The sequence below is a fragment of the Mustela erminea genome, chromosome 19 (genome assembly GCF_009829155.1).
Source record: "Mustela erminea isolate mMusErm1 chromosome 19, mMusErm1.Pri, whole genome shotgun sequence".
In the NCBI taxonomy this organism is placed as follows: domain Eukaryota; kingdom Metazoa; phylum Chordata; class Mammalia; order Carnivora; family Mustelidae; genus Mustela; species Mustela erminea.
The window spans coordinates 1,994,863-2,019,822 of NC_045632.1; the positions used below are offsets into that span (position 1 = coordinate 1,994,863).

At 54.4% G+C, this 24,960-nt stretch overlaps 1 protein-coding gene across 1 annotated transcript in view; it reads left to right on the plus strand.

Moving 5' to 3' along the window:
- Positions 1 to 24,960, plus strand: part of CLPTM1 (CLPTM1 regulator of GABA type A receptor forward trafficking) — a 29,270-nt gene continuing 4,310 nt past the window's right edge. The window contains exons 1-9 of the mRNA XM_032324548.1: positions 1 to 112; positions 6,713 to 6,825; positions 14,038 to 14,161; positions 15,371 to 15,529; positions 17,829 to 17,946; positions 22,141 to 22,226; positions 23,036 to 23,156; positions 23,727 to 23,971; positions 24,655 to 24,748. Of these exons, the coding sequence (XP_032180439.1) occupies positions 41 to 112; positions 6,713 to 6,825; positions 14,038 to 14,161; positions 15,371 to 15,529; positions 17,829 to 17,946; positions 22,141 to 22,226; positions 23,036 to 23,156; positions 23,727 to 23,971; positions 24,655 to 24,748 (1,132 nt within the window). The 5' untranslated portion in view covers positions 1 to 40. The remainder of the gene's footprint in view (positions 113 to 6,712; positions 6,826 to 14,037; positions 14,162 to 15,370; positions 15,530 to 17,828; positions 17,947 to 22,140; positions 22,227 to 23,035; positions 23,157 to 23,726; positions 23,972 to 24,654; positions 24,749 to 24,960) is intronic.

Consider the following 24,960-nt stretch of genomic DNA (forward strand, 5'->3'; position numbering starts at 1 on the left):
GGCGGGGCTGGCGGCGGGGGCGGGGACCCGGAGCGGGAAGATGGCGGCGGCGCAGGAGGCGGACGGGGCTGGCAGCGCCGTGGTTGCGGCCGGGGGAGGCGGCTCCGGTCAGGTACGGAGGCCGAGAGGGGCCTGAGAGGTTCTTCCCCACCCGGGGGGCCTCCCACGGGGCGTGTCCTGCCCCTTTTCGCGGGACCTGGTGCAGTGGGGGCTCCTTGCCCAGAGGGACCTTGAGTACCGGGCCCAGGTGGGGCCGGGCAGCCCTGGAGGCCGGACAGTGCGGGGAGCGGGGCCCTGTTGCACGCCGGGTCCTCTGCACGCTCGCGCTGGGCGGCCACCAGGCTCTTTGCTCGAGCCGGGAGACAGTGGCGCGGAGGGGCGCAGACTTAAACCCAAGCGCCCTGGTTCTCTACTCTGCGATTCCAGACTCCCAAGACCGTCCCTAAAGTGGACTGGCATTTAGGGTCTCCCTTGCAGTGCCTGGGATGTGGGCAACGACTGACTAAGTGGGAGTTTCCCAGCTCTGGGGAAGTAAGGTAATCGTCGTGGGTAAGGGCACGGGATGTGAAGGCCGACAGTCCCACTTTACAGACGGGAATCCCAGGAAGAATGAGACTAAAGCGCTTGCAGAAGGTCACCCAGGTTGAGTTTGGGATCCATTCCGTGTAGAAGTGACCGGACATTGTTGACCCAGGGTGGTCAGGACTGGGATGGGTGTGCTTACAGTGTAAACTAATCCTGTCGGGGAGTTAGTCCAGGTACTGAGGACTTCTGCTCCATTGCTGCTTCAACTAAACCAAAGCTGCAGAACATACTAGTTCAGGCATCCATCTTTCAGGCGTGTAGGGAATGGATGGAGTGACAGCAAGGTGCTGTCGACCCACCCACTGGGATGTCACTGACATGTGGGAGGCAGTACAGGGGAGAGGAGTGCAGGTTGAGAGGGAAGAATGAAGCTGACTTTCTGTGTGACCTTGGACAAGTTTCTTGCCTTCTTTGGGCCTTCATTTCTCCAGTGGTAAGTGAAGGGGTTGCACAGGATGGTCAGCCATGTAATGGGTCACAAAGATGGTTCCAGCCACGTCCCTGCCATCCGTGGAGTGGGAGAGAAGACTGACATGTAGAGAGTTATAATCTTGAATGACTGGGGTTGTGGCAAAAGTCTGTGCCAGGGACCAAGAGAGCTCAGAGGTTTGAGCATAAAATAGCACCTAGGGAGGACACCAGGATGAGATTTGTGTGATAGAGCCCAACGTGCTTGTTTTAGCATCTGTAACCAGAGCCTGACCTGGGGACAGCCTCAGGAAGTATTTGTTGAGTTAGCTCTAGAATGAACAGTCAGTCCCTTGGCATCAGGGATTTCCCGGTCTCATTGAAGGAAGGTCTTTTCCCCGCTCTGAGTTTCTGTCCATTACTGGATGGAGAGGTGGATCAGAGAGGCGGATCAGAGAGGCTAGGGTTCAGGTTGCTCCGATTGTCGGGCTTCCAGGGACCCCCTGATTTTCTCTTGTCCCACCTCTGCTTCAAACCTTTCAAGACTTATTCCTTTGCCCTCAGGGTAAAGTACAAATTCTTTTGTAGATCAAGGCCTTGTGTGATCTGAATTTTCTTCAGGCTAGACTAGGGTTTTTCAGCCTCAGCATTTATTGACATTTTGGATTGGTTAATTCTTTGTGGTGGGGGGCTGTCCCGTGCACGGCAGCCTGTTGAGCAGCATCCGTGACCTCTGCATGCTAGAGGTCAGTGGCATGCTTACCCCTTTGCAGTTGTGGCAGTCAGAGATGTCCCAAGCACTGCTAAATGTCCCAGTTGCAAGATCACCTCTGCTTGAGAACCACTGGGTGAGAGGAGTGTCACCCACTGTGAAGCTCTTTTATTGCCAGCAGTGTGCCTTGCTTTCTCTCTCTCTTTTTTTTTTTTTTAGATTTTATTTATTTGACAGAGAGAGACACAGTGAGAGAGGGAGCAAAAGCAGGGGGAGTGGGAGAGGGAGAAGCGGGCCTCTGGCGGAGCAGGAAGCCTAATTCGGGGCTTGATCCCAGGACCCTGGGATCATGACCTGAGCTGAAGGCAGATACTTAATGACTGAGCCACCCAGGTGCCCCTTGCTTTCTCTTTATTGCCTTTGCATCTTCTCCCTTCTTTATCTGGTTGATCCTTACAGGTTCTGTACATCTCAGACGTCCCCTCCTCTAGGAAGCCCTCTCTGACCCTCTAAGACTGGGTCAAGGCTCCCATGGCACCATGGGCTCTCCTGTCCCAGCCCTTCCCACTCTGGGTTATACCATCTGCCTGTCTCTTCCCCTGGACTGGGAGCCCTTGGAGGGCAGAACCAGGTCTGTCATGGTCAACCTCTTGTCCCCTGCACTGCCCAGCTTGGGCATAGAGCACAGAGCAGGTGCCCCGTGTTTGTGGAATCAAGAGATGTTGAGGCAGAGGCTGGGCTGGACTGGAATTCCTATGGTGGATCATGGCAGTCAGTGAGGATGTGCTGGAAAGCCTGTCTTCATGCTCCCAGCCCAGCCTCCTGGTCTCAGTTGCTTCTGGGCCCCTTAGTCAGTAGTTCCGTGGATTGTGTGTGAGACTGGACATGTGGGTCCCAGAGGAGGAACTGTGTCTTAGACAGTATTGTGTCCATAGCCACATACCTTCCCCAGGCCTATGGGGCCCTCAGCAGTCCATGCTCCTGCTAGCCTGCTTCTCCACCCAGGGTCTCCAACACAGGGCCCTCAGCCCTGCCCTTCATTCCTTCAGCTGACGTATACTGAGTCCCTGCTCCATGCAAGGCCCCAGGCTAATGGTGGGGCTATGGCTACGAACAGAACAGCCCCTGCCCTCTTGGAGCTCATGTTCTATTTAAGGGCTGGGCAGTGGGGATAGAAAAATGTACAAGAAAACAGTGAATAAGATAAAAAAGAAGTATATATAGCGGGTCGGATATTGATAAGTGTCATAGACAGAGTAAAGCTGGGGAAGGGGATAAGTAGTGAGGGGTGGCTAAGAGGGTTGCAATTTAAACAAGGTAGTCTGGGAAGGCCTCTCTGAGGAGGTGACTATTTTTTTTTTTAAGATTTATTCATTTATTTATTTGAGAGAGCAAGTACGAGAGCTAACTTGGGAAGGGGCAGAGGGAGGGAGAGAGAAACTTCAGCAGACTCTGCTCAGCATAGAACCCAACATGGGGCTGGGTGGCACGACACTGAGATCATAAACTAAGCTGAAACCCAAGAGTCGATTGCTTAGCTGATAGGCCACCCAGGAGCCCCCTGAGGAGGCAGTGTATGAACAAAAACTTGAAGGAGATGAGGGAGAGGGAGGCAGGCAGATATGGAGGAGTGGGAACCTCTTAGATAAAGGGAACGGCCTGTGCAAAGGCCCTGAGGTGACAGGTGCCTGGCTGTATGAAGGAACAGTGAGGAGGCTATGTGTCTGAAGCCAGTGAATGAGCAGAGAGGGGTGAGAGTAGAGAGGCAGTGAGGGGGCCAGATGAGGCTAAGACTTGGGAGGCAACCTGAAGATTTTGCCTTTACTCCAAGGGAATTGGAAGCCACAGGAGAGTTACCTTTCTTTTGAAGTGTAAAGATCACACAACATTCACCTGTCATCAGTATGGAGACCAGTGGCGTTTACTGTGGTCATGCTGAACAACCATTGCCACTTGCCATCATCCGGTCCCCATCCCCTCAGAACCTTCCAGTTCCCTTTTGCAGTCACTCTGTCCCCAGCAGAGCTCCTTTTTATTACCGAGTAGCTTTCCATTGTATGGATACACCCTCATTCATCGAGGGGCATCAGGGTCGTTTCTGGCTATTACCAGCAATGCCCCCATGAGCATTTGTGCATAAACTTTTTTTTTTTTTTTTTAAGATTTTATTTATTTGACAAACCGAGATCACAAGTAGGTATAGAGGCAGGCAGAGAGAGAGGGGGAAGCAGGCTCCCCGCGGAGCAGAGACCCTGATGCGGGGCTCGATCCCAGGATCCTGGGATCATGACCTGAGCTGAAGGCAGAGGCTTTAACCCACTGAGCCACCCAGGCACCTCTGTGCGTGAGCTTTCGTGCATATGTACAGTTCTCCTTTCTCTTGGGTGGAGACCGAGGAGCGGGGCCGCTGCTTAGTATGGCAGGTGCCTATTTCACTTTTTATTTTTATTTTCTTAAAAAATTAAAAAAAAAAGGGCGCCTGGGTGGCTCAGTGGGTTAAAGCCACTGCCTTCGGCTCAGGTCATGGTCTCAGGGTCCTGGGATCGAGTCCCGCATCGGGCTCTCTGCTCAGCAGGGAGCCTGCTTCCCTCTCTCTCTCTCTCTCTGCCTGCCTCTCCATCTACTTGTGATCTCTCTCTCTGTGAAATAAATAAATAAAATCTTTTTAAAAAATTAAAAAAATATATTATTTGCGGGGGGGAGAGAAAGAGAGCATGTGCGCACTAGCTGGGGGAGGGGCAGATGGAGAAGCAGTTTCTCTGCTGAGCGAGGAGCCTGATGTGGGGCTCGATCCCAGGACTCTGGGATCACAACCTGAGCCGAAGGCAGACGCTTAACTGACTGAGCCTCCCAGGCATCCTGCACATTTTACTTTTTAGTTCTCTGCTGTATTTTTCAAAGTTGCAGCTCTTGTTTCCCCACCGGTAGTGTACAGCCCATCCAACTTCGCCAGCACTTGTGATTGTCTATTATTTTGATTGTGGCCAGCATAGCAAAGTGCCTTTTCTCTGCAGTTTCCATTTATGTTTCTGTGAAAGGGTCTCCAGCCAGCTTGTCTGCCAGTGCGGGTAAGAACAGACCTCAGGGTCAACCAGAGGTGGGTTCAGATCCCGGCCTGGCCTCATCTTCTGTTGCTTGATGGGAGTCAGGTCAGACCTGCTGGAAGCTCTTTCTTGGTCCCTGGTGCTCCCAGTAGCAAGGCCAGCCCTGAATGAGGGGGCTCTGAGCCTGTTTCTGACCTTGCCTGCTCCCCAGCAACTGCATCCCTGAATTTGTCCCTCTTTCAGCATGCTTTTCACCAAAATGTCAAAAATAGCTCCTCAGGCAGGTGTCAGACTACCTGATCCAAAGTGGCTCCCCGTCCCCACCCCAGGAGCCATTCTCTGACCCTGCATCTTTCCTCCAGGGCACTTTCCCCCTGTTTACCAGTTTGATCCTGTTGATGGTTCCATGGGTGTGTTTCCCTCTGGACCCTGAGCTCCAGGAGGGCAGGGCCCAGAGCTGTCTGGCCACTGCCTAGCACAGAGCCTGGCATACAGTAGGTGCTCAGGAAATCTTTTTGTCCACACACAAAGGAAATATTTTCTGTCTCTAACACACCAGTGTTTTTACAACCTGGCTCTTGGGTGGGAGAGAGGAGGTGGCGTGCCCAAGATCTCATAGCCAGGAACTGCGGGACCCCAGAGCCCCCACCTTTTACCATGGTGGTGTCCCTCACGTTGGGAGATGCAGAGACGAGCTCTTGCTGGTGAAGGGGATGGGATGACAAATGCCAGAAGGAGTGGGCTCCGGGCCATGGTGGGGGGAGGCTAGGCAGTGGAGGCCTGGACCTGGGTGCCGGGGGCAAGCCCTTCAGGGAGCACATGTTGATTCCACAGAGCCCCTGCTCTGTCCTGGGTGGTGCTTCTGCCCAATGGTGACCATAACCGTCCTGGTCCTGCCTCCTGAAGGCTGAGCAGCGAGGGGACAGAGCTGGGAGGAGGAAGAGGACAGGATTAGGAAGTAGCAGGTGCAAGGTGAGGGGCAGGAAGAACCTCCCCATCTCAGGCCCTTCCTGACATCATGAAATTTTTTGCTTCTGAGCTTCTGTTTCTGAGTGAAGGTTCTTTTTCTGGGAAGCCCTGCCTGACCTCCCTGGCCTCCCCGCCTCCTCATCATCCTGCTGCCCTTTTCCTTCCTGAGTAACAGACAAGTGGGTTAGCCTCCCTGAGCCTCCATTTGCGTGGCTGCTGATTGGAGATACTCATGGTTCTGGCCCCACAGGGCAGTGTGTGCTGTTTGTGGCAAGGACTTCTGTCGTGGCTCACACGCTGGCTGTGTTTATCTCTGTCTGTTTCCTGCTAGCTAGGAGCCCCTGGAGGGATGGGCCCTGCACAGGGCTGGCCACAGAGAAGGCCCTGTTTGCCCAGGGAAGCACCTCTCAGACAAACCCAAGGCTTACAGAACCTGGCCCTGGTCACCTTTCTGCATTATCCCCAGTAGACACCTTGCATCCTGGGCTCTAGCTTCGGGGAGCAGTGTGGACCGTCCTCACCACTAGACCATGTCTCTCTTCCTTTCTGTACTTGCTGCCTCCTCTGCGGTGTCCCCTTGTTACATATTTTAGGCCTCAGCTCCAATGGTCCCTTCCTCCAGGAAGCCCTCCTTGACCTCAGATGTCCCTGCTAGGATCCTATATCCCTGCCCTCTCCACTCTGGATCATCCCTGTCTGGGGACTCTTGGGCTCCCCGACTGGACTGTGATCCTAAGGAGGGCAGCACAAGGCTGTCTTGGTCATTTCTGTGTCCCCAGCGCAGAGTTGGTTTTGGGGGAGTGTTTTTGTCTTGAAGGAATCAGATCCACCACCCTTCCTGGGTGACTTTACTCTTCATTCTCCAGTTACTGATCAAGGCACCTGCTCTGTGTGCTTAGCCCTGTGCTGGGCCTTGGCATGCAGTGGGGCCTCAGACCGCCCCCATGCCTCAGGTGGCACCTTCCCTCCTGACGCGTGTCTCTGTTTCCTGCAGGTGACCAGCAATGGCAGCATCGGGAGGGACCCGCCGGCGGAGACCCAGCCACAGAACCCACCACCCCAGCCAGCACCCAATGCCTGGCAGGTCATCAAAGGTGTGCTGTTCAGGTGAGCGCGTAGTGGTTGGTTTTGTTCACTGAAAAAAAATCAAGTCAGGAAAGTTTGAAGAAGAAAAGGAAAAAGTCACTGGGATGAACCAGCACCCTGTTAGTGGAGATCTGTTTCTTTTTTTTTTAATATGATAGAGTTTTCTTTTTTTTTTTTTTTTTTTTTTTAAAGATTTTATTTATTTATTTGACAGAGAGAAATTACAAGTAGATGGAGAGGCAGGCAGAGAGAGAGAGAGGGAAGCAGGCTCCCTGCTGAGCAGAGAGCCCGATGCGGGACCCGATCCCAGGACCCTGAGATCATGACCTGAGCCGAAGGCAGCGGCTTAAACCACTGAGCCACCCAGGCGCCCATGATAGAGTTTTCTTGTGGTGGTAAAATACACTGTTGTGGGGTTTTATTTGTTTTGTTTTGTTTTAAGATTTTATTTTTAAGTACTCTCTACACCCAATGTGGGGCTTGAACCCATGACCCCAAGGTCAAAAGTCCCATCCTCTACCAACTCAGCCAGCCAGGGGTCCCTAAAATACATATTAATTTGCTAGGGCTGCTGTAACAAATGGCTCAGGCTAGGGGCAGGGGTCAGGGGGACTTAAGCTACAGAAATTTATTTCCTCACAGTTCTGGAGGCAACAAGTCTGAGATCAAGGTGTCAGCATGTCTGGTTTCTTCTGAGGCCTCTGTCCTTGGTCTATAGATGGCCATTTCCTATGTCCCTACATGGCCTTCCACTGTGTGTGTCTGTGTCCTAGTCTCTTATAAGGTCACCAGCCCACCCTAGTGACCTCACTTAGCTTTAATCACCTCTTTAAATAATACAAACATAGTCACTGAAGTGCTCAGGGTTAGGACTTCCGCATATGAATTGGCCTGGGACGGGGGTCAGGGGGAGGGAACAGGGGCACACACGCAGTTTAGCCCCAACCCGTACAGTACATAAAACCTTCCATTTTAAAACCTGTTTTTAAGTGCACAATTGTACAACCATTACCACCACTCCATCTCCAGAACTTTCTCATCTCCCCAAACTGAAACTATGTCCATTGAGCACTTCCCTCCGTTTGCCTTCCCTCCAGCCCCTGGCACCCACCATTCTACTTTCTGTCGCTATGAACTTGACTGTTCTACTTACCTCATATAACTGGAGTCCTACAGGCTGTGCATTCGTGCCTGGCTGTTGGTGATCTTTGTGTGTGTGCATTCAGATGGTTCTTCCCTGGGTCGTGGGAGCCAGGGCATGCCTTCCGGAAGCTCGGCCCTTGACCGAGGCCCTGGGGAGATGCTGTGTGGGTATGGGGAGCTATACCTGAGGCTGAGTTCTGCCTCTGCTGGCCTGGACCTAGTGATAGTTCCCTTCTCTGCTCTGGGCCTTTTTTGCCCACCTGCAAAATGGACATTTCTTTGTCTGTCCAGAGATGTATTGTAGGGAAATGTTTTCAAGAGACATGCTGTGTGTTTAAGCAGGCTTTTCTTTTTTTTTCTTTTAAAGATTTTATTTATTTATTTGACAGAGAGAGAGGGAACACAAGCAGGGGGAGCGGGAGAGGGAGAAGCAGGCTTCCCGCTGAGCAGGAAACCCGATGTGGGCCTCAATCCCAGGACCCTGGGATCATGACCTGAGCCAAAGGCAGATGCTTAACGACTGAGCCTCCCAGGCGCCCCAGACTTTTTCTCTCCTTAGTTGTGAGGAATTTCTTGGCAGAGTTGTTTGTTTAATTAAGATTTTATTTAAATTCCAAAAAATAAAAAAAATAAAAAAAATAAAAATAAAAAAAGATTTTATTTAAATTCCAGTTAGTTGGGGCTCCTGGGTGGTTCAGTGCGTTAAGCCTCTGCCTTCGGCTCAGGTCATAGTCTCAGGATCCCGGAGTCGAGTCCTGCAACAGGCTGTCTGCCCGGCGGGGAGCCTGCTTCCCCTTCTCTCTGCCTGCCTCTCTGCCTACTTGTGATCTATGTCTGTCGAATAAATAAAAATCTTTAAAGATAAATTCATTCATTCATTCATTCATTCATTCCCGTTCGTTAACCTGCAGAGTATTCGTTCCAGATGTAGCCTACAGTGACTCGCCAGTTCCATCCGTCAGCCGGTGCTCATCACAGGTGTGCTTGTGCACCTGTGACCCTCGACCCCGCCACCCGTTTCTCCCATTTCTCACCCACCTCCCCTCTGCTAACCAGCATGTGTTCTGTGTAATGAAGGGTCTGTTTCTTGGTTTGTCTCTCTTCCTCCCTCTCTTTTTGTTTTTTTCCTTTCCTTGTTTGTTTTGTTTCCTAAATGCCACAGAGGAGTGAAATCACGTGGTATTTGTCCTTCTCTGACTTACTTTGCTTAGCCTAGTACTCTAGTTCCATCCGTGTTTGGCATAGGGCCAGCTTTTGTTCTTTTTTATGGCTGAGTAATATTCCAGTGCGCGCTTACCTGCACGCATCACCTCTTTATCCATTCATCCATCAGTTGGTGGACACCTGGGCTACTTCCAGAATTTCACTGTTGTAAATGCTGCTGTAAACATCAGGGTGCATGTATCCCTTTGAATCAGTATTTTTGTATCCTTCGGGTAAATACCTGGTAGCGCCGTTGCTGGGTCTACGGTAGTTCTGTTTTTAATTTTGGGGGGACCCTCCGTGCTGTTGTGCACGTGGCTGTCGCCATATCCTTTCCCACCAGCAGAGCAAGAGGGTTCCTTTTCCTGCACATCCTTGCACAGCCAAGTTGTTTAAAGGAGCCCTCCCCTTGGCTAGGATGGCCTCACATGGCCGTAGCTTGCCACCAGGGTGCCTGGGAGATGTGGTCTTTATTCTGGGAAATCTCGTACCCTGCTTGAAAGCAGGAATTTTGTTCCTGAGGAAGAAGAGGGTGGTTTGGGTGGCCAACTATGTGTCTCCTCTAGGCTGTCTTACTTGTTTGTTTTTTTTTTTTCCCCTAAACTTATAAATTTATGAATAATACACACTTATCATAGTAAAATCAAAGAATACAGATACATAGAAAGAAGAAAGTAACAGAGAAGTGTCGCAGATCGGGGACCATCCTATGAGCATGCACGTGCAGTTTGCCTCCAGTGTGATTGTAGATTGTTGCTCACAGACAGTTGTTCAGAAGAGAGAAAAACTGAGAACAGCCTGCTTGTCCACACCGGAGGATCAGCTCCAGAAATGGGGGAGGGGGGATGCCGCGGAAGTGCCTGCTGGAGTACGACGTTGAGTAGGAGCACAGGTCTGTTCTGACGTCTCAGTCCCCCCACCTCCGAACCGTGTGTGCAGGTGGGCTGATGGTCCCTCTTGTGTCTCAGTTTCCATCTTGAGTTCAGAATCCTGCCAGTTAGCTCGCAGATCACGAAGGGATGCTATGAGACTCTGGTATCTGCTCAGAATTGGCCAGGACCACTTTTGTTGTTGATGTTAAAAAAAAAAACCTTGGAAAATTACAAAGAAAAACAGCTGGAGGAAAAAAAGACAACAGCCCACCATCCCAGATGCAGTCAGCCCTCACAGTTTGGTGTGGGCCATGCCCGCCGGCCCGGCGTCCTCCAGTGGTGCCACCCAGGACGCGAAATTCTTCAGTGTTCCGCCTGGTCTCTTGGGCACCATGCCTGACATGTTCCAACCTTCTTCCACGGCAGGGCCTCTGTTCCCTCTCCCTTCTCTGTTCCACTCTCCCCTGCCACGTCCAGTATAAGCACCTGGAGTTTTCTTACCTATGAGTTTTGTTTCTTTCTTTTTTTTTTTTTTCCCATGCTCCAAGCAGCTGCGGATAAAGATTATTTTTATCTTTCCCTTCACTTTTACATAAGAGCAGCCTGTTTTACGCAGTTCTGCTCCTTGATTTTTTTCTCATTAACAGTATATCTTAGAAATCTTTCCACATCAGTACATAAGGGCACTTCCTTCTGATAGACATTTTTAATACACTTCCAATGGAGGCTCATTTCCTCCCTTAGAATCAGGCCGCACCGAGCATCCGCCTGGCTGGGGGCCCGGAGACCATCTTGTCTGGCACTCTGAAAGCAGGGCTCAGGGTTTGTTTTCAGGGGCCTGGGAACTCTACAAAGCTTCGAGTAGATTGCGTGAGAATGGCCTTTTTGGGGGAGAGAGGGTGGAGTCTGGGATTCACCACCTCTTCATGATACACCCCTGGTTACCTGGCGTGGGGGATGGGACGGGAACCGGGTGGGAAAATGGATGAGATGGGAAAGTGTTCATTCTGTCTTTTTATCTATTTAACTTACTTCTGAGCCCGGGAACGTAGGATACCTAGGTGGGGTGGGACAGAAGATCCAAAGTCTCTTTTTTTTGCTGAGCCAGGAAGTTGAAAGCATTAGGGGAGTGCCAGTTCCCCTATAGGCCTGTTGTCAGAGGGTAGGGCTTCCTGGCCTGGAATGTGTGGATGGAGGCATGTGGCCATGTGCCGTCTGAGAGGATCCACAAAACTGGGGGCGTGTAGGTACACACAGGTGCTCTTCAGGGAACTGGGGATCTGGAATCCCTAAAAGACATCTGGTCCCGTCAGCCTTGTTTTACACATGGGGACCCAGAACCCCAGAGGGAGTGGGACTCCCACAGGCCACACACTAAGCCAGGGCCAGGCTGCCACTGGGTGTCCTTGCTCCCACACCCTCCCTTGGCATATGTACTAAAATGGGAGCCTCTCTCGGAGGTGGAGGGTTCCCCTGAGATTACCAGTTCCAGACCTTCCTCAGCCGTGTGCATCAGGGACTTCTTGGGGAGGCAGCAGATGGCTCAGCAGGGCCATGGCCCCTGAGACCCCAGACCCCAGGGCTCCGGAGCTTCTACAGGCCAAGATGAGTTCCTGTGCCTGATCCTGCCCCTCCGTGTGGTTTGGGATCCACCTACACTAGAATTCCCTTGTAGTATTTTTCCATTCCAGAGAGTTTGTCTGCATCTTTTCCTGTGATGAAACACTTCAGAAGTACTTATGAGTGCGTACCAGGCTTCGTTCTAGACGGCACATACTTATCATGGGTGCATATGTGTATGTACTTAGATAGAGATACAGATAGTCATCCACGTATTTAATGCTTATGAACAACCCCATGAGGTAGATGGTGTCAGTATTCCCATTTTAACTGGGGAGGAAACGGAGCTCTGGAGAGGTTAAGAGTCTTGCCTGAGGTCACATGGTTGACAGGAGGCAGAGCTGGGCTTCAGGACCACGTATAGCAGCTTAGAGGCTGAGCGCTCAACCTCTGCTGTGTTGCTTCTCATAGTAATTAATAAGTACTCGTCTAATTTAGTAATTACATAGCAGCATGTGTCTGAGTGACCTGAATTAACGCAATAGCAGTTTTTTATTTCTCTCTCATGTACTGTTCTGGACTTAAACCAGGATTCTCCAGTTTTCTGAAACCCAGATTCTTTTCTGCTTTTTGTTTGACCTTCGCTGGGTTTTACCCCTTAGCTGCATGGCCTAAGATGGCTGCTGAAGATCCAGCCATCACATCTGCCTTCTAGGAGGGAAGAGGAAATCAAGGAGGCATGTTCTGTCTCTTTAAGGACACTTTTCCAAAGCCCAGCACAATACATGGTGTTTACATCTTATTGGCCAGGACTTCACCCTGTGTCCACTCCTAGCTCTAAGCAAGGCTGGCAGCATCCATCTGGGGTCTCCTTGCACCAGGTTCAAGGCTCTGGCTGTGACTGCCTGGTGCCTCCCGGGGAAGACTAGGTCCTGCCTGCGTCCCCTAGTCCTGGGTGTGGTACCACGTGGGGTCTTAGCTTCTTGTATGGTAGCTCTCTAGTTACCCGATGTGGGCCCTCGGCTAACATTTCTGTTACCCATCAACACACCTAGCAAATGTCCTCAGACACAAAAAAGAAACTTCTTTCTACTTTTTTGGTTCCAGTCTTCCCTTCAGTTTTTACCTGGTAAATCTATAGTTTTGTCTATTTAGTGTTTTTAAGAATACGTACTTATATATACTCATGTGTAAACTTTTTTTTTTTTAAGATTTTATTTATTTATTTGACAGACAGAGATCACAAGTAGGCAGAGAAGCAGGCAGAGAGAGAGGAGGAAGCAGGCTCCCCGCCGCGCAGAGAACCCGATGTGGGGCTCGATCCCAGGACCCTGGGATCATGACCTGAGCCAAAGGCAGAGGCTTTAACCCACTGAGCCACCCAGGCGCCCCTACTCATGTGTAAACTTGATAAAGAACATACATGAGAACATATGTGAGCGGAATATAATCTTATTATAGCAGGATATATAAATGTTGATATGTTCTTAGTATATTCATTTTTACTAAGTTTTTCCACTTGGTTGTTTCCCTTTTTTTTTTTTTTTAAGATTTTATTTATTTGACAGAGAGAAATCACAAGTAGACAGAGAGGCAGGCAGAGAGAGAGAGAGAGAAGGAAGCAGGCTCCCTGCTGAGCAGAGAGCCCGATGCGGGACTCGATCCCAGGACCCTGAGATCATGACCTGAGCCGAAGGCAGCGGCTTAACCCACTGAGCCACCCAGGCGCCCCAATTTCCCTTTTTTTTTTTTTTAGATTTATTTATTGAGAGAGCGTGCAGGTGCACGTAAGTAGTCAGAGCAGCAGGTAGAGGGAGAGAGAAAAGCAGGCTTCCCACTGAGCAGGAAGTCCGATGTGGGGCTCAATTCCAGGACCCCGGGATCATGACCTGAGCCAAAGATAGACTGTTAACGGACTGAGCCCCCCAGGGGCCCCGTCCAGTTGATTGTTTTCAACAGGAGTGTTGGTCTGAATAGCCTAGGCCAATATTAACCATAGTATTGGGACTAACCCTTTACTTCCTAGCCCCCTTCTCAAGCGTTCAGTTGATTTGAAGTCCTAAAATGTTGCTCTCAAAGGTGCTGCGCCTCTAAAATGCTGAGATTCCAGATTCTTAGCGTTCTCTGGCTTTGGGATTCCCGGGGCTTGGCATACTCGGTTTCCTAGGTCCGAGGTTGGAAGGTCTGAGTCTTGCAGCCCTGTGACCACCGGGGACTTCTGGGGGACTCACGGGGCGGGGGTCTGTGTGGAATCAGGGACGGTACCCCAGGCATGGCGTCTGGGGGCATCTTGTCTTCTCACCTGCCTGGTGACTGCCTTCTTAGGGGCCCTCCCTCCTTGGTCGCCAGCCCCGGGTTAGGCCCCCAGTGTGTGCTGTGTAAGAAGGAGGTCGGGTGGGCCCACGCTGGAAAGAAAAGGCACGGGCCTCACGGTTTGCTCTGCTCACCTCCGCAGGATCTTCATCATCTGGGTCATCAGCAGCTGGTTCCGCCGAGGGCCGGCCCCTCAGGACCAGTCGGGCCCTGGAGGAGCCCCGCGCGTCGCCAGCCGCAACCTGTTCCCCAAAGACACTTTAATGGTAACCGCTGGCTGGGAGGCCAGGCTCGGGAGACAACTGTGTAGGGGAGGGTGTTAGGGGGTGACGTGGGCCGTTGGGACGGACCGGTCCTTGGTCGCTGTAAGCTGGGCACAGGTCTGGGCTTGAGGAGATCTGGATCCGTCCTTAGCCCCTGAGACCGGTGTCGTTCTAGCAGCACCCTGAGGAGAAAGTAAATTCTTTCTTTAGGTTTGTGGGGAAGAGGGACAGAAAAGGGTTCACTCAGTTGTTGAAAAACTGTCTAACGGCATCCTTATGTATTTTATTTCCAAAGTACATTCAGGTCTTGAAAGTTGCACAGGGACAAGAAGAAAACAAGTTGCCCAGGGGGGTGTGCAGGGATGGGAAGGGAAGGAGTGGGGGAGAGAGAGAGTGGGGAGCCAGGCAGAGCAGCCCCGGAGAGCGAGAAGAGGGAGGCGCATGCTGTCCTGCTGGGTCCCAAGGGGCTGGGGCTTGGGGTTCAAGAGCCCCCGCAGTGAGTGCCCAGACCCCAGTAATTGAGATTTCTCCTGCCTCTCGCTTCTCTGCAGCTCTGGGAACCCCGACTGCACAGCATGCCGGTTGGGGAGGGTGACCACTGCTCAGAGAGGCTGTCCGCGGGCCTTCGGGGCTCTGTTCGGAGACGGCCACGGGCACCTGAGAAGGGAGGGTGCTGAGGGCTGGCTCTCCATTCTCCTGGCTTTTCCGGAGTCCATTAACCCCCTCACAGCTCTCTGCTGGGCGTTCTCTGTGAGCCTGCAGAGCTCCAACCAAGCAGGCTGTAAGAGAAGGAAGAAGACCTTTCAAGGAGACTTGATCCCTTCTGACCCCAAATTCTACCTTTGTTTTGTTGTTTTTAAAGTAAAAACAATGGGGCTCGAATTCAGTTTGCATGCCCTACCGACCAAGCCTATTCGGTGCCGAGCCCGATTTCTAACTAGCAGGCCGGTCATCCTTCCAGTGTTATTTTGCTCACGAATGCCACAGACTCAGACCAGGACAGCCGTGGTGGGGGGTGGAGGAAAGAGACACTGGGTTCTCCGCCCAGGGCTGCTGTTCTTCCCTGGCCCCCTCTCCATTCCCCGCGCACAATCGGTCATCTTAGTGTGCTGACCACTGCCCCGGCTCTTGGTCTGCTCGCTCTTCGGCCGCTGTCTGAGGCCCTCAGCAGCAGCCCTGAGCTCCCTCCCTGCCCGGTTCCCCTTCCCGCAGAACCTGCACGTGTACATCTCCGAGCACGAGCACTTTACAGACTTTAACGCCACGTCAGCGCTCTTCTGGGAGCAGCATGACCTCGTGTACGGCGACTGGACTAGCGGCGAGAACTCTGACGGCTGCTACGAGCACTTCGCCGAGCTCGACATCCCACAGGTGCAGGCGGCTCCCGGGCTTGGGCTCAGGGCTGTGCTGTTCCTGCTGGAGGACCTCTTCTTGAACCGGCTTCTGGTCCTGCAGCTTGAGTTTGGGCTCTGAGCCTGGCGCTGCTGCCGTTCCCATGCTATGTGACCACAGGGAGGCCCCAGAGGTCTCTGGGCCTTGGCCTCCCCATCTGAAAAATATAAATCGGGTTGTAATTGGCCTCGGATCCTCCCAGCTACCTCCAAGGGCATGTAAACCTGTGCTTTAAACCAGGAAAGGATTAGGAACTGACCTTGGGGGTGGACCAGGCAGCCCTGTTTGAAAGTAGTAGTTAATGCCGATGGAGCACTTACTGTGTAGGGCATCAAGCTAGGCTGACCGGTGGGAACCTCCCTGCTGCCTTAGGAAGTGGCCCCTATCCTCTGTGACTGACTGATAAGGAAACTGAAGTACAGAGAGCTTGGGTGACATAAAAGGTAAGAGATCTTATGAGAGATTTGAACTCAGGTGCTCTGGACTCTGGCATCCCCAGGCTCAAATCCTGCCTCCTACAGGAAGCCTTCCTTGACAGTCAAGCTCAGGCAGTGGGTCCTCTCTGGGCTTCTGCATCTAGGCCTTTGCCCTCTGGGTTGTCACTCCCAGAGCTGGTTTGGTCACCGTTGTGTCCCCAGCTCTGCTCAGCATAGGACCAGTACATCAGCAAATACACCAGTCAGTGAATGTGATGAATCAGTGGGTGTTGATATTTCTTTGGGGCTACCCTTTCATTCACTTCTCCCCAGCAGGTCTTCTCCTCGGCCCCTGGGGCAGGGGGCATGTTTGTTCCATCTGGGTGCCTAGAAGCAGGGTCTGGGCTCCCGTCTTTCTGAGGCAGGTGGAATAACTCTGCCCAGAGCGGTTCCACCGAGACTTCCGGCCAGCGTCTAGAGCCCTCCCTGAGATGCGGTCCCAGGAAGGGCAGCAAGTTGGATGGTGGAAGCCGTTCCTAAGCATGCCAGTCTATCCCCCCTTCCCAGCTTTGGGGCGGGAGGTGGCTCAGTTGTGGCTGATTCTAATTCACTATTTGCATTTCCCATGAGGAGCCACAGGGAAAGCACCGGGTTTGGTCAGAAGTGAAAGGGCGGGAGGGTGGGGGGTGGAGCCTGGCCAGAGCCTTTCCCCGGGTTTCTGTGGGAAAATCAAGGCAGGCAGGGGAAACAGCTTAGGACTGGCTCCTTCGGATGTCAGATGTCAGTGGGCTGTCAGCTAGAGGGGTGGTCTCCAGCTGCATGTACCCTGTCCTGGGTGATTTAGGGAAGCTTAGTGTATAAGAGTTTTTAGATCAAGAGAGTAGGTGGAGTGTGGGCTTGGGATTGGCTGGTTTGCATTCGAAAGATGTGTTCAAAGGCAGGTGAGTTGTTTCTAGGAATTCGGAACCCGGGAAGGGGCAAGTCTCCCCAGCCAACTAAGAACCCCTCCTCCCTCCCCCAACCCCATCACCCCTCCACACACACTGTCCCAAGGTGTTAAAACAGTAAAATATACAAACTATGATGAGCACAGAGGTGGGCTTAAAAGGCAGGGAAGTGAGGGGGATGAGTAAATCCAAGTTCTGAATGGAGCTCCAACGGAGGCCTCTGATTGGCCTTGGCTGTCCCCTTGGGGCCTCTGGCAAATGGCCACCCTCTTGGCTTTCCTCATCTGTAACAGGTGGGGGTGAGACTAGTCCTGGTCCCGGGGAGATAGTAGGTGACAGGCACAGGCAGAGCGGGCGACACAGATGGGGAGAGGCAGAGCCGCACAGGAGCCCCACAGACTGGGTTCATATCCACTCATTCACCATGTTACACAATCCCTGTGTGAGGCCTGTGGCCTCATCTGGAAAACGGGGGTCGTCACACCACGTGAAGTGTCAGGCTTATGTGTGTCAGTTACACACACGTGAGCGTGCTGGGTTTGGGGGAGACCACCTGAAGTGCCTGGAGCAGGGCTCTGGCCTTCATTTTACTGTCGAGTGGGGTGATGACTGGCATTTATCAACCTCCTGGGTGCTCTCAGATAGTCTTCCCGGTGCTGCTTACCTGCAGGGCACAGGCAGGCGTGGAGGCCCAGCTGGGCGAGGTGGAGCCTGGGGTTCCCACAGCCAGCGTGTGCTCCTGCCGGGACTGTCTCGGCAGGTCTGACGTGAGCAGTTTGCTCTCGGTTGCTCAGCTCCACGGCCCACCCACGCGCTCAGTCCCGGGGTCCCGGGGAGCCCGGGGTGGTGAGGCTGCGGGGCCTAGTGCCGGGAGGGGCTTCAGTGTGTCTTTTCTTCCCTTGGCCCACCTTGCAGAGTGTGCAACAGAATGGCTCCATCTACATCCACGTCTACTTCACCAAGAGTGGCTTCCACCCAGACCCCCGGCAGAAGGCCCTCTACCGCCGGCTCGCCACGGTCCACATGTCACGGAGTAAGCACCCTTGCTGTGCGGCAGGGACCCCACCCCTCACCCCCGCCCCGTGCCAGGCCCACCAGGGCAGGTGGGAGGCCCTGGCCCAGGGAGGCTGGGGTCGGTGGGCTGGGCTCGAGCCCCATCTACCTTCTGTGCCTCTATGGACACCTGTGCGTGGACGGGAGAGGAGGCAAAGAGCAGGCAGAGAAAGGGACTATTGAGGGGCAGGGGACAGTGTTCCTAGAAGAGTGGGTCCGGCTCGTGCTCGCTGCCGGGCCTGGTCAGAGCAGACACTCAAGGATGGTCTGTGAAGGAACAACAGAAGGAGTGCGCAGGGCAGACAGGAGGGCCTCGGCCCTGCTGGATCCCGTGTGAGGTCTGTAAATGCATCTGTGTCACCCCGGACCGTGCGAACAGGAGCTTCGCAAATGCGCCGCCCTCGGGGGGCCTTGTGCGTCGGAGCCTGGCTCCCGGGTGGCCCGTTCGATGTGTCCCTTGTGAGGGCACTGTGAGGACTGTACAGCCAGACGAGGTCCGCCCTTTTCTCTCCGGCTGGCTACTCGGCCATCCTGACGGCGAGCACAAACCCCAGAGACTGAGCGACCCCAGGAAGCCTTGGGTCAGGGCGAACCGTTTGTGACCTCTGACGTGGCCCAGCAGCGACCGGGGGTTTTCTCTGCCCAGAGCGTCGCGTTCATTTCATCTGTTCTTGAACAGCCATGGTTCAAAATTCAAGTAATTCAATAAGACTGTGCAAGTCCTCAGTCTCCTGTGCACCCCTTGCCTCCCTCTGCTGCCCCACCCCCCACAGCCATCGCCCTCAAGCTCCCTCACTGTTTCTCTCCTGCGTAACCTCCGGAGCTCCCCCAGACCAGCCCGTACTGCAGTTGCTTGGTTTTTCAGTTTGATGTATTTTCTCTGGACTTTCCCCTTTGGAAGAGAGAACCCCAACCCAGGAAGGCGATTTTGAGGAGCTAAAATATTCAGTGTTTAGGTGCTTTGGAGCACGTGGCTTATTGGCTTTGGAGTTCTTTTCCCCTTCCAGTCCAACTTCTTGTTTGGATCAGTCGTGGTTGTATGCTTTTCCTCCCTCTTTGTCCTTGAGTCCACTGTCTCCTGACTGGCAGCCCTGGGGATCTCTGTCCATGCTTGCGTTTCAGCAGATCTAGAGACTCAATCAGCGGCTCCCTCAGAAAGTTCCCGTTGCCCCGCCATGAATCCTGTATGCCCGCCTCGCTTTTGTTTCCTTGTGCCTGGGGATTTAGTTGCCATCCCTCTGGCTGTTTCTGTGCGGGGCCTCTGCTTGGATGGGTCAGGCCTTCCCTAATTTCGGGGGTATAAAAATATCCCAAATGATGATAATTTTTTCGTTGTCCTCTGTAGTAGACCAAAAAAACAGTTAGTGAACCTGTATCAGCCTCCACGGCTGGTCTGGAAAAGTCCCTTGTGGGTGTCAAGCCCTATCCTATGAGCGTGTCTGTGGGCTGTGATCTCTGGGATGATCTGCCCAGCTGGCATCCATTGGCGGGGTCTGTAGGCAGAGGTGAGCACAGCCAAGTGTGGTTTGCACAGGTAGTCTCCACAGCCACGGTCCTCTGAGTGGCGTGAAGCAGGGATCCTGCTTAAATGTGCCTGACGCCTCAGAGGTTGCCTTGGCCGTGACCCAGGGGAGCGGCTGCTCACTGGCATCCCTTGTGCCCCCGGTCGACGCCACTGTTCTCTTTGGTTCGGCCTTTGGTGAGCATGGTCTGTAGCAAGGCATGGTTGAGGTCACAGCTATGGTCAGTGTGACACATGTTGATGTGGTCTGCAAAGGAGGATCTGCAGCCCCCGGATCCGAAAAGCCCACTAGGATCCTCCAGGCCTCCTCCTCCCGTTTCTCATCTGGGACCTCTTGGAGCAGGACGTGAAGAGACTTCTAGCTGGCCACACGCCGAGTCCAGAGGGAAGAACGAGAATATGGGATTAGAGAAGCCCCGTTTCTCCCCAAAGGGCCCGTAGTCAGTGCCTCGAGGAGCATGGTCCCATAGATACAATGCCAGCCCCGCACATCCATTATGCACTCTAGTTAGTGGCCATTGAAGTCAACATGTTGTCATTTCAACACATAATCAGTGTAAAAAATTAGCAAGATACCTTACATTCTTCTTTGCATTAAGTTTCGAAGTCCACTGTATGTTTGCCCTCACAGCAGATCTTGGTTCGGACTAGCCACATGGTCAGTGTCCGTAGCCTCATGGGGCCACGACTTTACTGGCTGGTACAGTTCTAGAAGCTGTAACTGAGAAAAGGTGATTCTTCCCCCTGACAGAAACGAGGTCCACCTCATGTTGCAATCCAGTCTGAATGCTCCCCAGTTGTAGAATGTTCTCCACTTGAGCCAAAGCCTCTCTGCTCCTGGGGCTGGGCTGCATACAGCTCCTCCCTTCCCCAGACAGCCTCTCCCAGGTGTGGAACAGCAGCAGAGCACGTCCCCCTGCAAGGTTTCCTCCAGGATGCCCACCCTCTGGTGCTTCCTGTGCTCCCCGGACGTGGGGGCAAGGTCTCGCATGAACAAACATGGTAGAAGTGTGGGGGGTAGCATTCATGTTAACAAGAAAGAGCAGCACGCCGTGGGCTGAAACTGAAGCCCAATTCCCGGAAGCATTTTTGAACTTGAGCTCATCCATAGACTCCAAAAGCCCCGAGTCCTGGTTCGGGGTTGGGGGTTGGTGGAGGGATCTGGTCCCTGTGGTTTGCGGAAATGTGACGGGGACGCTGGGACAGCTGCCTGGCCGAGCTCTTCACAGTGGTCCTGCCAAGAGGGGGCCATGCTTTGAACCCCCCTCCCCAGAGGAAGGACTAAAGCTCAGGGAAGTGACCTACTCACCAGCGTCCCTCAGGGAGACAGAGCCAGGATGTTACCCTGGAGCCCCTGCTCCTGGCCAGCTCCCTTTCCCATTTCCCCACCTCTCCCGGCCCCAGAGTCCTTGGTTCATCTTAGTGTAAGGAAGAGCTGAAAAGTACCAGGCCAGGGTGGTGGAGGGGAGATGGGACATAAGCAAGTACTGGCCTCCTTTTCCTGGCAGGTGTTGGTTGGCAGGGTGGCGGGGAGCCTGTAGTCCACCTGGCCCCTGCAAGAGGAAGTGCGGCACACTCCTGGCTCGGGAGTCACTGTGTGGTATTTCTCACATTGGTGGCTCGGGCCTTGTCCAGAGCTGTCCCCAGTTCTGTTATTCATGGGTTCTACTTGTCAGTCGTGGGGTTCACAGACTGGAGCAGGCAGAGAGCAGACAAGCCAGCTGATGGTAGGCGAACTTGCGTCCGGGATAAAAAGTGGAGAGGGCAGGGGCACTGGGCAGCTCAGTGGGTTAAGCCTCTGCTAAGGTCGTGATCTCAGGGTCCTGGGATGGAGCCCCACATTGGGCTCTCTGCTCAGCAGGAGCCTGCTTCCTCCTCTCTCTCTGCCTGCCTGTGAACTCTTTCTGTCAAATAAATAAATAAAGTCTTTAAAAATAAAAGTGGTGAGGGAGATGGAAATGGTGAGTGGGGCGGGCAGGGAAGCCTGCAGAAGAGGAGCAGTTCATCAGGGACCGGAGGGCTTTGAGGGAGCCCACTGGGAAGGTTCTGGCCATGGTGGATGCATGCCAGGTGGATGCAAAGGCCAAGGGCTGGCAGATTTGAGGAAGGAGGTGGGCGAAGAAGGATAGCAGTCAGTGGGGCCGTGGTGAGCATCGCAGATGCCCTGCTTGGGGAGTGGGAGCCTTCTGGGCTTCTGGAGCAGCAGGACGTGAGCAGACACTTTGTTTAAGAGAATGGTTGTTTGTATGGAGAGCAGGTCGTGGGGACAAGAGTGGCCACTAGGAGTCTGGTGAGGACTGTGGCTATTGGGAGAGGGACGCCATGGCCGGCCCGCGGGGGGGCCCAGTTGGTTGGAGAAGTGGTTGGAGGTGAGTCGCATGCTGCGGGCTCTCCCCTGAATGGCCGATGGAGTGTTTGGAGCAGTTTCTGGAGAGAGGAGATGCCAGGTTTTTGCCTGGGGCTGTTGGGCAGGTGTTGGTGTCCCTGCCAAGATGGTGAAACGGTTGGGATGAGGTCCGACAGGGCTGCTCAGGCTCTCCTGCTCCTGTTGCTGTCCCCTTGTTTTGGAGTGCAAGAGTGCAGCCAGGAGATGAGAGAGTGTCTGGTGCCAGCTCTCCTGCCTGCCCTCTTGCCTCCACCTCTCTCCCACAGTGATCAACAAATACAAGCGCCGGCGATTCCAGAAAACCAAGAACCTGTTGACGGGAGAGACGGAAGCCGACCCAGAAATGATCAAGGTGAATGTGAGCAGGGCTGCGGGGCCTTGGGCAAGCGTCTGGGCCCTTCACAGCCCCGCAGCCAGCCCCCAGGGTCCCCCTTGGGCGCTGCCACGGAGCAGAGCAGCTGTGGAGGCTGGGTCAGGCTGCCTCACCGGCAGGGGCGCACTCTCTCTGGAAGCTGGGTGGGAATCCAGGCCAACTCTCAGCACAGGGCGGCTCTGGGCGAGGGCGTGGCAGCCAGCAGCCATGCAGCAGGTGCTTAGGTGCTTCCCAACAGCCCCGGGCGAGAAGGTCCTGTCACCGTTTCCATCTTCAGACAAGGAGACTTGGCCCAAGTGTCACATCCAGGATGCGGTGGGCCCCAGAGCCGGCGGCTGATAGTGGGCCCAGAGCAGGAATCCTACGTGGCAGGCGGGGTGGGGGGGGCGCCGGGCTGTGAGCCTGTGCTGGCACTGAGAGCCTTCCTTCCTCCTCGGCGAGGGGAGGGACAGGACGGGAGGCGTGGCCCCCAAGCACAGGCGGGTGGGTCCCACATCTGTGCTGTCATGAGGCCAGGCTTCGCAGCCTGGCATGTGACCCCGTCCACATCCTTGGGCCTCAGTGTCCTGCTCTGTTAGGTGGCTGGGGGGAGGGCGTGGGGAGATGCTGTGGAGGCCGGCCTGGGGATCATCTGGGGTAAGCCCTTGGCCGGCTGTCACTGTGGGGCAACCGTCACTGTGGGGGTTGCCCTTCTGCTGTTGTAATGTCACGGGAGCCCGTAGGGAGAAGCGGGAAGGTGCCTCGGAGGCCTCCCTCCCCCAACCCTGCCTCACCCCATCTTACCTCAGAGGGCTGAGGACTATGGGCCCGTGGAGGTGATCTCCCACTGGCATCCCAACATCACCATCAACATCGTGGACGACCACACGCCATGGGTGAAGGGCAGCGTGCCACCGCCTCTGGACCAGTGTGAGCCCCACCCCCCGGGCCCCAGCCCTGACTCCCTGTGCAATCTGCCTGGGTCTCTACCACTCCCAGGCTCCCTGCCTGTTCCCCTCCTGCCCCCCTGGCACTCCTCTGTTTCTCCTCCCCGTCCTGTCCTTCCCGGTGACCTCCACACTGACCCCCGGGTGCCCAAACCCATCCTCTGGCCAGTCTCACCTGGCCCATGAGCTGTGGCTGACTTTGGAAGTCAGGACGGCGTCTCTGAGAAACCTGGATTCCTAACTTCTCTTAAAAAACCCTGATATGTGGCCATTGCAGGGCAGCTGTGGGTTGGAGCCGAGCCATAGACAGCCCCTTCAGGTGTGGCCTGTCTGGCCCTCTCTACCCTGTCCCCTCCATGGAGGTCAAGCAGCTCTTCAGCTCCCTATGGTGTAGCTGAGAGGCGTCCCCTGTTCTCTGGTCTCTGTCAGAGGTCCCCAGGGACATCTGAATCTGCCACCTTTGGCTTTGGAGGCCCAAGGGATGTCTCCACCCAGTTGGGTGCCCGCGGCCTTCGGCCCTGCTGAGCGGTGCCCCTGCCCCACGTGCCCGCAGATGTGAAGTTCGACGCCGTGAGTGGGGACTACTACCCCATCATCTACTTCAACGACTACTGGAACTTGCAGAAGGACTACTATCCCATCAACGAGAGCCTGGCCAGCCTGCCGCTCCGTGTCTCCTTCTGCCCACTCTCGCTCTGGCGCTGGCAGCTCTACGCCGCCCAGAGCACCAAGTCGCCCTGGAACTTCCTGGGGGACGAGCTGTATGAGCAGTCAGATGAGGAGCAGGACTCGGTGAAGGTGAGGCCGGACGGGGGCTTTCCAGCCCCTTTCTGGGCTGCACGAGGGGAAGGGGAAGTGGCCCGCCAGCAGCCTGGGGACCTCCAGCCCAACCTCCCTGCCCAGTTTCACAACCTCCCGGGCCCCCTCCCCACAGTAGGCCCCGGCTGGCTCTGGTGGTCCTGTCTTTGAGGCTTTCTGGGGACCTCCTTGTCATCCTTGTCATGGCTTTTCTATTGGCTCAGCCAGGTCTTCAGGTTTAGAGCTGCATCCCTGTCCCACCCCAGCCTGTCTCCACCCCAGCCTGTCTCCTTGACCCTGGGCTCTGACTCCTGAGTCTTGGCTCTCTCTTGCTGCCTTGAATATCATCTGTTCCCACCTTTCTGTTGGCCTTTGACTGTGATCTGGAGACTCGTCTGTGCCTCCCTGAGCTTGTTTTCGGGGCTGAGTTTCCAGTCCTCACCCTAGCTGTCTCTTCATCTGTCTCGGTCGCCCTGCCTCTCGCCCTGTCACTGTCTCTCCACCTCCCCACCCACCCCCCGCCTGTCTGCACAGCACTCGCCCGGCCCTCCGTGCCCCGGCCTCAGGGCCTCTGGGATCTATGGGAAGGAGAACGGGGCTGGCTAATGAAGGTGCCACAGTGGTCAGCTCTGGGCAAGGGCACAGCCGTGCTCACAGGCCTTGCCCCCCACCCCTACCTCCAGGTCGCGCTCCTAGAGACCAACCCCTACCTGTTGGCGCTCACCATCATTGTGTCCATCGTGCACAGTGTCTTTGAGTTCCTGGCCTTCAAGAACGGTAGGGTGGGACCCTGGGGCCAATGGGAGGCTGGGGATAGGAGGGTGGGGGGTGGGGCTTGCCCTCTATGTGGGGTCTCTCAGCCACACTCTCCAGAGGCCTGAGAAGCTGGGGAAGGTAATGGCCCTGAAACTCCCAGCCCAGAAATTCCCATCCTGCGGGTGTGGTGCCAGGGAAGGAGCTGGCCTGCTACTCTGGCAGAGGCCGGGATA